The 17062-nt window shown below is 43.3% G+C and overlaps 2 protein-coding genes across 2 annotated transcripts in view; one reads left to right on the forward strand and one right to left on the reverse strand.

The window, feature by feature from the left end:
- Nucleotides 1-17024, reverse strand: EARS2 (glutamyl-tRNA synthetase 2, mitochondrial). Its single transcript, XM_020978590.2, has 9 exons — nt 16610-17024; nt 9423-9578; nt 8266-8455; nt 7214-7686; nt 6819-6927; nt 5193-5346; nt 4840-4970; nt 1350-1485; nt 1-1167 (listed from the first exon to the last, which is right to left on the reverse strand). Exons 1-9 carry the CDS (start codon nt 17022-17024, stop codon nt 1084-1086), a joined length of 1848 nt encoding a protein of 615 aa, XP_020834249.2. The 3' UTR covers nt 1-1083.
- Nucleotides 16921-17062, forward strand: part of UBFD1 (ubiquitin family domain containing 1) — a 12287-nt gene continuing 12145 nt past the window's right edge. The window contains exon 1 of the mRNA XM_020978592.2: nt 16921-17012. The gene's annotated coding sequence lies outside the window, so the exon portion shown is untranslated. The remainder of the gene's footprint in view (nt 17013-17062) is intronic.

Consider the following 17062-nt stretch of genomic DNA (forward strand, 5'->3'; position numbering starts at 1 on the left):
GACTTTCCAAAGATTTTTATTGTTAGTTGTCATGGAGGAACAAAGTACAAAATATCTCTTTCCTAACATTGCATAATTATAACTAAGCTTGGTCTGGAAAAAAATTGAGAAAATATACCTCCTTCTCTTCTTGGAGGGAGTAAAGAAGCAGAACTATGGATGTAAAATATTACATATATTGTCAAATATGATTTTATTGAACTATTTTTTTCTCTTTTAAAAAAAGATCTTGTTTAAAGAGATGGTTCGTGGTAAGAGTAAAGGGAGGGATATATTCAGAAATAAATGTGAAGTGAAAACAAAAGTAGTGATAAAAACAATAATTTTTTTAACCTCCCCATTATATTCTCCTTCTCCCCCCCAAATTAGAAGACAAGAATGACAAGTGATAATGGCAGTCTTTGGGTAGATAAAGGACTTCAGAAGGAATCATTCTACTCCAAGGTTTGGAAAGCATTCCATCTATGTCTGGAAAATACTCCCTGATGCTAGACTCACAGAGTGCTCAGGCAATAAAGCATTAAACACTGTCCCAATAGATCCCAGGGTCTTTTTAGTCTTGTTTTCCCTAGCCCTGGTGGGAAATCCTTCAAGATCTCACCTAGTAAAGCCTAGGCCACTTTACTCATTCTGGGGACTTACTAGCCTTATTCATCCTTTATGGTTAAAAATCCAAACCAAAGCTCAGGGCAGGGCCACAAGACCAGATAGTGTCAGAGCTCAGATGGGAACTAGTTCCAGGAACCAAGAACCAATCCTAAACCCCTGGTACATAATACAGTACACAAGGAAATGGAAAGATGGGTTCCAGAGGCAGACCCTTTTTAAAGCCAAGAAAGGAACAAGAAGGTAGGGTGGGATCTTCCTAGACCAGTAAATGGTCAGAGGGGTAAGCCTGTGAAGGAACCATCAATACACAGCAGCTATCGCCATGCCCACCCATGGGCTATCAGAAATGTTCGTCTCACATTAATACCACAGACTTCCTGTTGAACACCAGTTTCAGCCCTGATGTCCCAGTAGCAGTTTGCAGGAAAGTGGGTCACAAGGTGTCCTTGTCCATCCACCCTGAGAATCTTCTCCCTAGCTTGAAAGCACCCTCTGCATTCGTTCCCGAACTTCCTTTGGTCCCAAGGACACCATCATCTCTGCAACAGCTGGGCCTCGCTGAAAATAAGAAGAAATCTTGGGATCAGATCCCTAAATGTTCAGGAGACATCTTCCACCTGCCATTACAGTTAGAGATAGACCACTCTGTGGTTTGGTTAAGTCTTTCTCAGGACTTAAAAGCTTAAAAGATGAGGGGGAGCCTAGGGGAAGGATTCTGAGGAGAAGCCAGCCAAACTGACCTGCTGTCCACTGAGTGCCATGCGCAGAAGTTTCATCATTCTGACATACTCGACACCTTCTGTTTTCTCTGACAGTCTTTTCAGCTCTTGGTTCAGCACCTCCTGAGTGAGAGGTATGCCAGGTGTTTCCAACAACCTAGAAGAAGCCCAACTGATTCATTAGATCTCCCATAGATTTCTGAGGGATTCTCCTCAGAGAGGGGCCCAAGGGAAGGAATGCAAAGTGGGAAAGAATTTCCCAGAAGGCTCTCACTCAGCAACAGTGTAGAATATGGTAACTGTCAAGTTTTAAAGTTAACTTTGAGAAGAAACATACTATGTTTAATCCAATCTGGTTAAGTATGAAAGTTTTCTAGAAAAATGACCCAGGAAAACACAATCTCCTGTGAATGTTTAGTCTTCCAAAGGTAGGAAACAGTAGACTACAGGGTGACCAAAGAGAAGAAAAAGAATCCATTTTTATGCAGGCAAGTGGAAATAAAAAGGAACACCACCAGAAAGTCAGAAAATTGCAAGGCCTTCAGAGCAAGAGAGTGAGTGAGTCAATTAGATGACAAAAGGATTAGGACTTCTGGCGAATTACTTGAAGCAGAGACTAAACAAAAGTCAGCAAAGATGGCAATGGTAATTCATCAAAAGATCTCTCCTCTGGTAATAGCTATCTTCCCATAACCCTCCTCCCTTTAGTAGCTAAACAACTTGAGCAGGCCATTGACAGTCAATGCCTTTACTTCCTTTCCTCTCACTCTCTTCTTAACTCTCTGCAATCTGGCTTCCAACCTCATGATTCAACTGAAACAGATCTCTCCACGGTTATCTGTGATCTCTTAGTTGACTAATCTAATGGCCTTTTCTATCTCTCTGTAGCTTTTAATACTGCTGATCACCCTCTTCTGCCTAGGTTTTCACTCTCTCCTGGTTCTCTTCCTACCTTTCTGGCTCCTTCTCAATCTCCTTTGTTGGAACTTTCATCCAAATCACAACCACTAACCATAAGTGTGCCCTAAGCCTCTGTCCTGGGTCCTCTTCTCTTCTATCTCTATGCCATTTTGCTCAGTGATCTAATTGGCTTCCATGGATCCAACTATCATTTCTACACAGACCATTCTAAGACCTGCTGTAACTTCTCTTCTGATCTGTAAGTCTCACATCTCCAACTGCCCACTGGTCATCTTAAACTGCATATCCCATAGATACCTTAACTAAACCAATAAATTCAAAACTGAACTCATTATCTTTCCTCCCAAACCCCTCCCCTCTTCCTAAACTCCTTATTACTGTTGAAAGTACCACCACCCTCCCTGGCTCACACCCTAGGTGCCATCCCTTGACTCCTCACTGTCTCTGACCACCCTTATATCCAGTCACTTGCCAAGAAAATTACCACTTCTCATATCTCCCCCCTTCTCTCTAGACATTGCTACCACCTTGGTGCAGGACCCCATCCCCTCACTCCTGAGCTATTTCAATAGCCTTCTCCTCTACCTCAAGCTTCTCCCCACTCCAGCCCACTGTCCATTCAGCTATCAAATGGATTTTCCTGAAGCATGGATATAACCATGTAGGGGCCTTCTCCAGTTGTCCTGATCTATATCTGGCCACTGGACCCAAATGGCTCCAGAGGAGAAAGGGAGGCTGGTGACTTTGCACAGCCCTCCCTCACTTAAATCCAAGTCAACTGCAAGTCATGGCATGATCTTCCAGATGTCATAGTCCTCTTCAAGAACAAAGGACAGGGCAGCTAGGTGGCACAGTGGATAGAGCACCAGCCCTGGATTCAGTAGGACCTGAGTTCAAATCTAGCCTCAGATATATAACACTAGCTGTGTGACCCTGGGCAAGTCACTTAACCCCACTGCCTAACCAAAAAGAAAAAAAAAAGAGGCAAAAATTTTGGGGCAGCTAGGTGGCACAGTGGATAGAGCACCAGCCCTGAAGTCAGGAGGACCTGAGTTCAAATCTGGCCTCAGACCAAACACTTGACACGTACTAGCTGTGTGACCCTGGGCAAGTCACTTAACCCCAATTGCCTGAAAACAAAAACAAACAAAACAAAACAAAAAGAACGAAGGACAAACCACACACATAACCATGTCACTTTCCTATTCAATAAACTCCTGTGACCTGCTATTACCTCCAGAATGAAATATAAAATTCTGTCTTTGCCTTTAAAAATCCCTCTTTCTGCACTTTACTCTCCTGTGATCTGGTGACACTGGCCTCCTCTTCATTCCTTGCACAAACACTCCATCTCCTGAATCAATGTATCTTCGCTGGCTGCTCCTCATCATCCCTGCCTCCTGACTTCCTTCAAGTCTCAGTTAAGATCCTACCTTTGGCAAGGAGCCTTGTCCAGGCTCTCTCAATGCTAGTGCCTCCCTCCTGAGATTACCTCCAATTCACCACATATATACTTCTTGTTTGCATTTAATAGTTTGTTTACTGAATTTTCTTGTGCCTAATGCTTAGCACAATTCCTGGCACAGAGTAAGTACTCAATAAATGCTTGTTGACCTGATTTGAACACCTGACTACAAATTAAGAGACTTAACCCTAATTCCCACTCTTAATTCATTAGCTAACTAGCTGGATGACCACAGGCAAATCACTTCAATTTTCTGGGCCTCAGTTTTCTTATATATAGGACAAGGGGGCAGACGGGGTGACCTCTAAATTCCTTCTACCTCTTAAATTAATCTTGGAGTCTATGAGCCAGCCATTAAATGATTCTCCCTAGGGCAAGGTAGGGCTTCCAAACTAGAATGAACAAATCCCCTAGATAAAAGGATCTGCGTGGTAAAACTTGAGACTCATTCAAAAGACCCAAGGATCTAGAAGGCAACAGTGTGCCCACCCCTGCCCTAAGTCTTTAATTCAATTCAAGAAGTATCACTTAAGCAACTTCAGGCCTAATCAATCAATCTCTGTCTCTCTCTCCTTCCTTCCCCCACCCAACCCACTTCTCTCCAAAGAGAAAAATTGAATCATCTTGCCACTTCTCTAGGAGACATTTGACCACCAGCCAGTCACAAATAGAGTTTGGGACATGCTAGATGAGGCTAGAAAATAGAAAGGGGTCAAAAGAAACTTCTAGAGAGCTTCCTGGTTTTGGACAATTGTGTGTTCACAAAGTCTGGCCTGAGCAGAAGTCACAGAAAGCCTCTGAAATATAACCACTTGATAGAGATCAGTGATCAGCACTGGTTTAGGAGTCAGTAGGCCTGGTCTCTAGTGAATACCCCTTTCACCAACCTTGAACAAGCCCCTAACATTGAACTTAATGCTTCCAACTGGGACACAAGAATTATTCTATTTACCATGTGTCCCAAAGATATTCAGAGATATCCTGGATAAGTGTAGTCCAGCCTGTGCCCTAGGTTCCTCACGACAAATAAAGCCACTTTATTAACCTGTCCCTCTGAGCTTCTAACTTCCACAACTAGGGACAAAGGAGAAGAATAAATTCATGGAGGCTAAGGTGGGCACTCACTCCAGGACAAGCTTAGCAATCACATCCACTTCTCCTGAGATGGTCTGCAGCTGTGCTCGGGCCACAGCAGGACGAGTCCATACATAGGAATATGCTGGTGAGACCAAGTCCTGCAAACGACTGATGCGCCCCTGTTAAGAAAGGGATTGGAAAGAGGCTGTCAGAGACAAACCTCAGAAAGGGTTCTCCAGGGAAATCTAGGCAGGGTGGGCAGGAAGGGGTGCTCAAAAAAGAATGGCCCTGTACTTCTTTGTATTGCCTTGGGGCACAATGAAGAGGAAGGGGAAGGACAATATCATCCATGGTGACACCCTACCTAATCTGAGTCCCTATAAATGTACTCCTGTACGTACCTGTCCCAGCAAAAGGATCCTCTCTATGTAGTCCTCACTGAGGACATCCCTGTCCTCCAGATGCTTTCCATACACCTCCTCCACCATGGCCCGAAGCTTCTTCACAAGCTGGAGCCTCTGAGCCTTGTCATTCAACAATCGCATCAAATGCAGCCTACAGGAGAGTTTGAAATTATGTATCTGCTCCAGCAAGAGAAAGGGGATGTACGGGTAGGGGGAAGGAACTAGAGACAAGAGAAGATGGGGAGAAGAGAAGAAGCCCACTAGCATACAGGAAGTGTCCATGCTCCCCTAGTAGGAATGGAAAAGACTAAAGAATGCAAAAAAAAAAATTAATCTGGGGTACCAAATTATCCCTCCCTGTTCAAGGGAGGAGAAAGGAGTTTCTTTTCTTTTTACAGATGGAAAATCATATATATATATATATATATATATATATATATATGACTGTATATAATAAAGTAACATTTTCATATAAGTATAACTAGAACTTAGGGTTTCTGGTTTTTTGTCTCCTAGAATATGTTGAATCCTTGATCCTTACCCCTTACAAGGATTTTTGTGACTCACAATGACAGAAGTGTCCTGGAGATGGAGGCCTCTTTATGAATGAGAAACATTACAACATGCAACTGGGAGCTGGGAGCCCTGAGTCTCATTGGCAAGCATATAAAGGCTTTGTCAAATATCATCCTTGTTTCCTCCCAAGAATTATTTTCCCTCCTCCCAGAATAGCTTCAGAACCCCACAACTCCAGCTCATCATGCTTCACCTTCCCCTAGTACCCAGGCTAAACTAGACCCAGCCTTCTTATGATTTAGCAGCAATAACAAGAAAAGGCAAGAAAGTCCCAGGAAGAGAAGGCAAGCCCAGAGTCTCATTTCTTAATGTTTAGGGACTATCTGCACTTCTGAAAGCAGCCTGTTCTAATAGTCATGCAATAAATAATACACAGGGCACAGCTAGGTGGCGCAGTGGATAGAGCACCAGCCCTGGAGTCAGGAGAACCTGAGTTCAAATCGGCCTCTAGCACATAACTTACTAGCTGTGTCACTCCAAGCAAGTCACCCCAACTGCCTCACCAAAAAAGAAAAAAAGAATACACTGCATCCTGCTGATACTTTCACTGTTACTGGCAATTGATCTAAATGATTTAATAAAGATCTATATCATGCTTGTACTCAGGCCTGCATTTGAAAGGTACTATTTGAAAGATTTAATAAACAAAATTCAAAATAGGTAAATTATAGTGCTCATGAACTAGCTGGGAAAAAACTAACCACCACCACCGAAGTGAGATTCTTGGATCCTTAAGTAAATCTGATCAAATGAGATGCAGTTTTCAATGTAGTCAATGCATGAATATATTTTGCTTGGATACATATATTTATTACAAGGGTTCTCCCCTACCCAATGGGCTAAGTGGGAAGAATAGAAAATAAGTGCTTGTTCATTGAAAATATATTTTAAAATAAATAAATCTCATCATCCTGAGGTCTGGCCCAAACACAAAGCCAGCTAGCAACTGGAGTAACAAAACTGACCTGGGGAATAAAGGAGCTCTTCTTTGAGGAAGAGCCGTCCTCCAGTACGGCCCTCAAAACAGATCTAATCTATACCACCTACCTGTTAAATTCAGGAAGCTTCTCCAGATCCAGCAGGGCTGAATGGGTGCTGATCCCACTTAAGTCAAACTGTTCTATCAACTCTGGCAGCGTTCTCCCCATCTGGTTCCCTGCAAATCAGTCAGGCCTGTCAGGGTGGCACACTGCTCCTGAGCAGTCAGGCTCCTTTCCCCTTCTACACTGTAGGTTGATTCCCAAGACAGACTAGGCTGCTTCTCAGAACACAAGGATGAGATTCATCCAGCTTTTCCTACTGATTCCATTCACAGCCCCAGCCAAGAATTCAGGCCAGGCTCTTAGTAATTAAGGCTCTCTGAGGAGCAGTGCCAGGGGCCTCTCAGACTCTTAGAAAGGCCCTGCCTCCCCTGCCTCCCCTGCCTCCCATCACCACAGTACCTGCAAACCCTGAGCCATAATTGGTGATGATGTCTAACAAAGTCTGTGGGAGAAAGCCAGCTGAAGCAAAGTGTTCCAGAAAGATGTCCCCTTGCCGCTTGGACAACTTGCTGCCATCCTTATTGAGAAGGAGAGGCAAATGGGCAAAGCGGGGTGGCTCCCAACCCAGAGCCTTGTATAAAAGGAGATGTTTGGCAGTAGAGACAAGCCACTCACTGCCTCGAAGAACATGGCTGATGCCCATATGATGGTCATCCACCACACAGGCCAGGTGATAGGTGGGGAAACCATCATTCTTCAGGATCACAGGGTCACCCTCAACACTGGCCACTTCGTGCCGGTTCCAGCCATATACCAGGTCCTGGAAAGTCTCAGCTCCCTCCTCCAGACGGAAGCGGACAATTGGCTCGGCACCCTCTGCCAATTTCCTGGCCACGTGCTCAGGACTCAAGAGCCGGCAGCGATTGTCATACCTATTGAAATTTCACAGAAAATGTTCTCAGTCCAGGAATCCACAAACCCAGGATACCTTAGCAGAGCTTGAGCTGATCAACATCAGCTAGAGGCTAGGTTATATGTCAAAAGAAAACACAGAAATGGGATCTGGAAACATACTACACAATGATGACAATCACAGAGAAGGAAAGAACCAGGAAACAGTCAAAACAGAATGCTGCAAAATTATAAAGGGCATGCTTGGTCCCAAACAGGAGAGATGGAAAGCCACCCTGCCACTGCCCCACATCCTCCATCCCCACTCCTCCTTTGTAAAGGTACGTTTACAAAGGCATGTACCATCAGATTGTTGTTGTTGGGTTGACTGGTTTTGCTAAAAAAATTTTTTCTTTTCTTCCTCTTTAAAAAAAAATTCTTTGTTATAAATAATAGTTTTATGGGACGGGAAAGAATGGAGAAGGTGATGTAAAAACAAGATACCAACACAATAAAATTTATTTCAAAAAGAAACACAGCAATAAAAATGTCGCACTATGAGAGCCGAATAACAAAGTATCAGATACTTCTGGGTCAGCTCTCAAGCGCACATGGTGTACCGGGGTGTCTGGTGGTTCCTGAAGGCCTCTTTTTTCAGCAGCTCCAGGCGCTGTGGGGTACAGAAGCAATAGTAGGCAGCTCCAGTCCGCAACAGTGCTTCAGCGGCTTGGGCGTATAGGTTGAGGCGCTGAGACTGCTGGTAGGGCCCGACAGGACCTCCCCGCCGAGGGCTTTCATCAGGAGGAATGCCTGGGGCACAGGGGCATCAGGAAGTTAGCATTGGGCTACAAAAGTTCAGTCCTGCAGGAAGCCACCCAAAGAGCTGGGAAATCGAGAGCAAAACACACCTCCCCAACTACAGCCTGCCTCTCTTTCAACCCAGAGAACAAATTCATACCGACATCAACAAACATTCCCCAATATTGTAGGATGCTGGGAATATAAAGAAATATAAGAAAACTTCCTGCCTTCACAGGGTTGACCATGCAGCTGAGAGACAGAACATGCCTGAAAAGAAAAGGCAATAACTGTGTGACCCTGGGCAAGTCACTTAACCCCAACTGCCTTAAAAAAAAAAAAGAAAGAAAGAAAGAAAGAAAAGAAAAGGCAAAACACATGGAGTCCCAAATAAGCAGCAAATGAAATGGAAATTCATATATGGTCAAATCTACTCTGTTTCACAACATTGATCTCTCTGATTCCTCCCTATTATAATCCTCTCACTGCACTGTCATTTCCATGATCAGGAACTGAAGGCATTTCCCACAGCCAAGAGCATCAGAGTCAATCCACTGGGGCAGCTCTTCTGAAAGGCCCTTCCCTTCAACTGCTCAATCTCTGTCCCTCTCTTTCCCCATCAGCAGAATACTTGGGAGAAAAAAGGAATAGCTTTGGAAACTTCTCTGGATCTCAGGAAATGAACAGCAGAGCCAGAGGTCTCTCCAGAGTTGAATACTGAGGAAACCTTTCAGACCTTTCCTTCATACCCTTTCTAAAGAGAGGTATCTGCTAACCTGAGGACCTTCCCCAGCACCCCAACACAGCTAGCATCTTCCTCACAGTGACTGTGAAATTATTTGTCTTTAAATCATAGTACTCAAGAAGACCTCCTGTGGCCTCTTTTACTTCTCTAAATGGTATGGGTAGAAGTCTGGAAAAAAAAAACCTTTTATTACTGGACCCTACAGGAAGTTGTCTATGCTACCCCAGGGCATACCTGCCCACTCCAACATGTCCTCGATGTTCTCAGCAGCCCCAGGCACCAAGCGGGTTTGATCTGTGTCTTCCAACCTTAAGATGAAACTCCCTTTGTATTTCTTGGCAAAGATGTAGTTGTACAAGGCAGTGCGTAGGCCTCCCAAATGCATGAAGCCTAGTTAAAAGAAAGAAAAAAACCTTTCAATTATGCTTAGCAAGTGACTAAAATATCTAAACATTTTGACTCAAAGAGGCCATCCTCCTAGGCATATATGCCAAAGGGGTCAAAGACAGAAAGACCCTTCATATGCCAAAATACTTATAGCAGCACTTTTTTTGTAGTAGCAAATAACTGGAGACAAAGTAGACACCCATCCAATGGAAAAGCACAAAACAAACTATGACAGTGAAGGGAAGAGTATTGCTTCAACCTCAAAAGTGATGAATATGATGATTACAGAGAAACACAGGAAGACTTATAAGAAGGGATGAAGAGTGAAGTAAGCAAAACCAGGAAAACAACATACACAATGACTACAAAAAGACTACAAACAGAAAGAACCCCAAATCCCAACGGAACACCATGCAATCACAATAACCAAGCTTGGCCTGAAAGAAGAGAAGAGAAAATGTTCCCTTCCCTGCTCCCTTCTTTGCCATCGTGAGGACCTGTGAATGCAAAACAGTGTATATGCTGTAAGATTCAACTGACATGTTAGTTTTGTAGAACTGCCTTTGTTTTCTCTTTTTTTCTTTTTCATTCATTGCCATCAGAGATGGGTTTCTAGGAAGGAAAGGGGAGAGGTATATTTTAGCATCACAGAACGAGGGCTAGAAGTAATCTTAAAAGCCCATCCAGTCATATCTGTTTCAAGATGATAGGGATATAAAAACAAAAAATTGGTTTGTTTTTTATTTTTAGTTTTTTTTAAGACAATTGGGGTTAAGTGACTTGCCCAGGGTCACACAGCTAGTAAGTGTCAAATGTCTGGTCTGAGACCAGATTTGAGCTCAGGTTCTCCTGACTTCAGGACTGGTGCCCTATCCACTGCACCACCTAGCTGCCCAGGTTTGTTTTTTCAAAGGAAATGTGAACAAGACTTGAAAAGCTAACAGCAAAGTCACTGGCAGAGAGCTAGGCATCCAATGGAAACTGTGAGGATCTACTAACCAACCTCAGAGAACATTAAGTGTAGGGCCCAAGCCTTCAAATCCCCCAACACTCCTATGTATTTCTATTCGATCATAACCTCCTATCATTCCAACTGCCCCTATACCTCATCCCTCCTAAACCTATTCTTGGCCCTCACTGAGACCTCCAATCTCTGTATCTGTATTTCTCAAGACATTTGCCTTGCTCTGACTTTATGTTCCTCCCTGTACAATCTGTACCCTATCATTCCCCACATTAAATTCTACACTGTCCTCTGCTCTCAAATTCCCCTTGTCTTTTTGCTACTTCTCTTTCCAAATCTGAGCTCTGGCTTACTCCCCCCACATTCCTACTCCCCTGGAGCTAAACGGAGCTGGAGTTAAGTCACACACCCATGTTGACTGGGTACAAAGAAGGGCCCTCAATGAAGCAAGGCAGGGCTTTGTATTCACCCCTCATTAATAAGTCACTCCCCAGCCTCCCTCTTCAAGTGTCACATACCTCTTCCATTCCATCTCAAGAAGCTAAGGACCCTGCCTCTTACTTTCTTGAGAAATATGAGGCCATTTAATGTGAGCTCCTTCTTCCCTCACTCTCCTTTACCCCTTCTCCTTGCCAAGTCTAGGCCCCCTATTGAGATGTACTTGATCCCATCCCTTCCCAACTTCTCCAACAGACTGAAACTTCAATCATCCTCCCCACCTCCTCAAACTCCTCGAAAAAAGTTTACACTTGATTCTTTCACTTTCTTTCCTCTCACTCACTCCTCAATCTTTTGCCATTTGGCTTATAACCTCAGCACTCAACAGACACTAGTTTCTCCATGGTCTCATACTTGCCAAATCTGATGGTCTTTCTCAGTCATCTCTTGCATTTGATACCATTCACTACTTTATCCTTCTGGATAGTCTCTCCTCTAGGAGTTTTCCTACTCTATGCTATTCTTTCCTAGTTCTCTTATTTATCTGACCACTCCTTCCCAGTCTCTTTTGCTGGCTCATTACCCATATCCCATATCCTAATTGTGGACTGTGAGTATTCCCCAAGGTTCTGCCCCAAGGCCCTCTTCTTTTATTCCTCTAGAGTGTCTCTCTTGATAATGTCATTATCTTCTACGTAACTAGCATCTCCATGCAGATGACTCCCAGATCAACATATCCAATCCCAGAGTCTCCTCTTCATAACCTGTCACTTACTGGACATTTTAAACTGGATGTCCCAGATACCTCTCAAAATCAACATGCCCAAACAACTTCTTATCTTTCTCCCAAACCTTCCTATTTTCCAGACTTCCCTATTTCCATTAAAAGGTACCATGAGCTGTATTCCAAAGAGATCATACAAATGGGAAAAGGACCCACATGTACAAAAATATTCATAGCAGCTCTTTTTGTGGTGCCAAAGAATTAGAAATTGAGAGGATGCCCATCAATTGGGGAATGGCTGAGCAAGTTGTGGTATATGAATGTAATTGAATACTATTGTGCTGTAAGAAATGATGAGCAGGTTGACTTCAGAAAAACCTGGAAAGACCCACATGGTCTGATGCTGAGTGAAGTGAGCAGAACCAAGAGAACGTTGTACACAGTTAACAGCCACGTTGTGCAATGACTAATATTGATAAACTTAACCCTTCTGAGCAATACAAGAATCTAAGACACTTCCAGAGGCCTCATGATGGAAAATACTATCCACATCCAAAGAAAGAAGTATAGAAGTTGAATTGCTATTTTTTTTCCTCTTCGGTTGAGTTTTGTTTCCTCTTTCTGATGGTTCCTCCTGTTGGTTTTAATTTTTACTTACAACATCACTAATGTGAAAATATGTTTAATAGGAATGTAAATGTATAGCCCATATCAGATTGTGTGCCATCCTGGGGAGGATGGTGGGGAAGAAGGGGGAGAAAAATTTTCAACTCAAAAGCATATGGAAGTGATTGTTGATAAATCAAAATAAATTTTAAAAAATTTAAAAAAAAGGTACCATGAATCTCCCAGGTTCACCATCTCAGCATTCTTTTCAAATTCTCACTCTTCTTCATCCCATCTATCCAATCAGCTGCCACATTTTGCCATTTTGACCTCCATAACATCTCCCACAAACCCTCTTTTCACTCACATAGCTACCACTTTAATTCAGGCCTGCATCACTTTTCCCCTAGGTTACTGCAACAACCTCCTAATTGGTCTCCCTGCCTCAAGCGTCTCACCACTCCAGGTCATCCAACTCTGCTACACCACAGCCATTTTCCTTCAGTACAGGTCTGACCGGGCCACTGTCCTACTCAATTGAACTCTAGTGGCTCCCTACTGGCTCTAGTTTAAAGTAGGAACTCTACTAAACAGCTTTTAAAGCTCATCACAATCTGGCACCAACCAATCTTTTCAGGTCGATTTGATATTACTCACCCCCTACACTATGCCATCCAGTCAAGCTGGACTTATTCTGTTCATTACACAGGACATTCCATCTCTTATCTTTATAACTTCATACTGCCATCCCCTCCCCATCTCCCCTTCTTAGAGGGAATCCTCCTCTTCCTTCAAGACTCAACTCAAGCTTCCACATAAAGCTTTTCCTGATCACCTGAATGACCCAGTACTCTCCCCCTACCAAGCTACCTTATTCTTAACTATTTTGTTTTAATCTGTATTTATCCCCTTCATATCAACTCTGTACTCAACCATATATGTATTTATCATCTCCCCCCCAATTAGAATGTAAGCTCTGTGAGAGTCGGGATGGTTTCATTCTTCATATTTGTATCCCCAGCACTGAGCCCAGTACTCAGTGTTGCATAAATTTGGCTTGCTGATTGTCTGGCATGCTTCATAGGACCAGAATCCAACAAGTCAGCTATGTAGAGAGAGCATATGTAATAACAAGAGGTTTATATTCCCCATTTTAAAGTCAAAGAAACTGAGGCTAAGACAATTTAAGTGACTAGCCCAGGGTCAAATAACTAATAAGTGACTTAGGGAGTATGAGAATACAGGTATTCCTAATTCTACATCTGGCATTCTATACTCTACCCCAGGGGTAGGGAACCTGTGGCCTCAAAGCCACATGTGGCCCTCTAGGTTCTCAAGTGCAGCCCTTTGATTGAATCCAAACTTCATAGAACAAATCCTCTTAATAAAAGGATTTGTTCTGTAAAACTTGGACTCAGTTAAAAGGCCGCACCCAATAACCTAGGCTATATGTGGCCACTCCTGCTCTACCCTATACTGCCATACATAGAAAGCATAGTAGCTCACTTCTGAAGGGACCAAGGCAGCTGACTACAGAGAGAAAGAGAGGCCTATATCTTCAAGTATAAAAGAGAGAGACTCAGGGTCCCTCTCACTAGGAATAAAAATGTCCCTAGCTTGTTGGAATATCAAGTTTTTAAATTCTATTCCTTATATCAGTAGCTTCACACATCTCATTTAGCCAACCTGTGTCAAATCACTTACATTTGGCAAAGCTCAGGAAGACAAGCATTTCTTTCTATAAACTTGAAATGCCATGAAATGAGTGAAATTTTTTGCAAAGTCAGATTTTCATCCAATGCAATTAAATCAGGATTACATTTCTCTTGACTGAGGTACTGGCTAAGTGCCTCATTCCCTTGAGATTGTATTTTTTCACTCTGCCTTCAGAGATGACTTAAAAATATAAATGCAAGTTTTCTGGGTAATGCCAGATTTTCTCTCTATGAAAACAAAGTAGGATCTGCTGCATCAGCCTCACACCAACAACTTCTGGCATATCCACGACTTCCCCCGTAAGGCTTCAAGTGGGTGGAAAGACTCCATAAAATCCCCAAAAAGCCATAAAAAATTATGTGTATACAGGTACTAAATTTATTTGTGTAAGTAAACAGGGAAATGAAATTAAGGATATTTGTTCATACTCTAAAACTGTGGCACTTCTGAGCCATAAAGGTTAGTCTTTTCAAAAGAAAATTGCTTAGGTCGATGCCTGGTTAGGGCAGCTAAGTGGAGAGCAGTGGATAGAGTAGTGGGCCAGAAGTGGATAGAGTAGTGGGCCAGAAGTCAGGAAAGACTCATCTTCCTGAGTTCAAATCCAGCCTCAGACACTTACTAGTTGTAAGACCTTGGGCAAGTCACTTAACCCTGGTCACCTCAGTTTCCTCATCTATAAAATGAGCTGAAGAAGGAAAGGGCAAATCACTCAAATATCTTTCCCAAGAAAACCCCAAATGTGGTCACAAAGAGTCAGACACAACAGAAATAACTAAACAACAAAAGATGTCTATCTGGAAGGCTGACCAGGAAGCAATCGGAAAAGGGCTTTCGGCCTACGTAACTGGGAAGCCTCGAACAAATTACTTAAATGTACTGGGCCTCAGTTCATAGAATCATTGACTTAGAGCTGAAAAGGATCATAGATGTCACACAGCCTAACTCCCACATTTTATAGATGAGGAAAATGAGCCCAGAGAGGGTAACCTGCCAAATATTGGGGTTTCTACTTCCATAACACCACTCCCTTCTGTCCCCTACTTTATACTCACACACAACCCTAGTTCAAGGTCACATTTCCTCTCACCAGGGCTATTTTAATAACATCCTACTTGGTGTCCCTGGCTCAAATATTTCACTACCCCATTCTATTCTCCAGACACCAAAGTGATTTTCCTAAACCACAGGTCTGACCATGTCATTCCCTCCTCGACAAAGTGAACTGATCCCTATTACCTCTAGAATCAAATACAAACTCTGGCATTTAAAACTTTTCACAATCTTTCTAGCCTTATTACAAATTATTCCCCTTTATGTCCATGGTCCAGCCAAACTGGCCTTCTTATTGTGTTCTCATACACGAGACTCTATCTCTTGTTTCCATTCTCTTGTATTGGCTGTACCTCATGCTCTATCTTCTTAGATAAAATCCCTAGTTTCTTTTAAGTCAAATGCTACCTTCCACATGAAGCTTTTCCCGATCTCTCCAGCACTGTTGTTCTTCCCACGCCCAAAATTTATCTTGTATCTATTTTGTGAATGTCTATATATGTACTCCTTGTTCCCCCTCCTCTGGTCAGGGCAGGGACTCTTTCTGAGAGTTTTGTCTTTAATATCTTCAGTGTCTAGCATAGCTTGGCACAGAGCTTGGACTTAAATGCTCGAAGGAATAACTGACTGTTCAAGGGCACAGTTAGTTAAGTGGCAATTATAAGATAAAACTTACATTTTAATCTGTATCAACCCTGCCTCGGTTTCTTGGGAACAGAAACACCCTACACAACCTCCTTAAATGAATCCACAAAAACACAACCTAGGCAACATAATGTAAAAGTTAATTTCACATATTTAATATTATAATTTAATATTGTTATAATATTAAAAGGGCAATTACCATTACAGCAGTTTTCACATACTTTGGTACTAAAGTTTTGAGGTTACAGATAAATGGCATCACTTACAAAAACCATTAGAAATACTTCAGAGCACGCATCAACACAATGACCAACGGTGACTTCCAAGGATCTCATCACAGGAGCATGATTCCAGAGGTGGACCATAAGTGAGGAACGATATACATTTTCAGTCACGGTCAATGTATTGACTTGTTTGCTTAATTGTCCTAATTTGTTACAAGCAGGTGCTTTTCCTGAGAGGTGGGGGTTCTCTTCGGAAGTAAGATTAATAAAAAAAAGACCAATAAAACCCCTTCTTTAAAATAATTGAGATCCTTACATGAGACATATCAGCAACTGCATTAACCACCTCAGGGCAGTTGCTTGCAACTGGTTCAAACGAGAATGTAGTGTTCATTCAACAAGCACCAACTAGAAGCAGAGATGATTTTTGGCTTCCACTAGCTTAATACTTTACAAGCTCATTTGCAGGTATGTAAAGCTACTTGGTGAAAATGCTGTGTACTGTACTGCTTGGATAAATTTACCCGGGGGTGATCTCTTCCCTTTCTCGCAGTCCCTCCCCGTCCCCGTTCCTAGTAAGTTTCTTCTCTTCCCTCTTCCCCCACTCCCCACCCCCGACCGGCGCAGCCGCTAAGCCTAGAAACCTTGCTGATGGATACTTAGTTACCTGTGGGGCTCGGGGCGAACCTGACTCTCACAGCGGGGCTCTGCGGTCCCGGGCCCCCGCAGTAACCGCGCCATCGCCCCGCCCTCCAGGGCGCTCGGGCCAAGCGCAGCTGGAGCAGCCCCAGCAGCAGGACCGCCATGTGCGACTGAATGCACACGTGGCTAAACAGGTTCACTTCCGGGAGGGGCGCTAGCCAATCCGCTCCTCCCTTCTGGAGGAGGCGGAGCCTCCCTTTAAAAGGACAGAGTCCCTTTTCGCCCAGTCCTAGGGAATCTGCTCTGTTTCGGTGGGAAAGGAATACTGATCGTCGCCGGACAGTTAGTTCCCACACCTTTGGCCCAAAAGACAGGACAGCTGCCATCAACCTCCTAGGGAATAGCGAAAGGAGAGGCGGAGAGAACTGGTGAGTCTCCATAGGAACCTCCACCTGTTTCCGGTGGGCGTGTGGTGTGT

Source organism: Phascolarctos cinereus, unplaced genomic scaffold (assembly GCF_003287225.1).
Source record: "Phascolarctos cinereus isolate Bilbo 61053 unplaced genomic scaffold, phaCin_HiC Scaffold_4;HRSCAF=312, whole genome shotgun sequence".
Classification (NCBI taxonomy): Eukaryota; Metazoa; Chordata; class Mammalia; order Diprotodontia; family Phascolarctidae; genus Phascolarctos; species Phascolarctos cinereus.

Bases quoted from the DNA above. Each gene is read 5' to 3' on its own strand.
- EARS2 (XM_020978590.2), bottom strand. From the start codon at position 17,024: ATGGAGACTCACCAGTTCTCTCCGCCTCTCCTTTCGCTATTCCCTAGG. The intron at 8,456-9,422 runs GTATGCCCTGGG...CCTGTGCCCCAG, and splicing joins GGACATGTTGGAGTGGGCAG to GCATTCCTCCTGATGAAAGC. The intron at 6,928-7,213 runs GTACTGTGGTGA...ACTGATTTGCAG, and splicing joins TTATGGCTCAGGGTTTGCAG to GGAACCAGATGGGGAGAACG.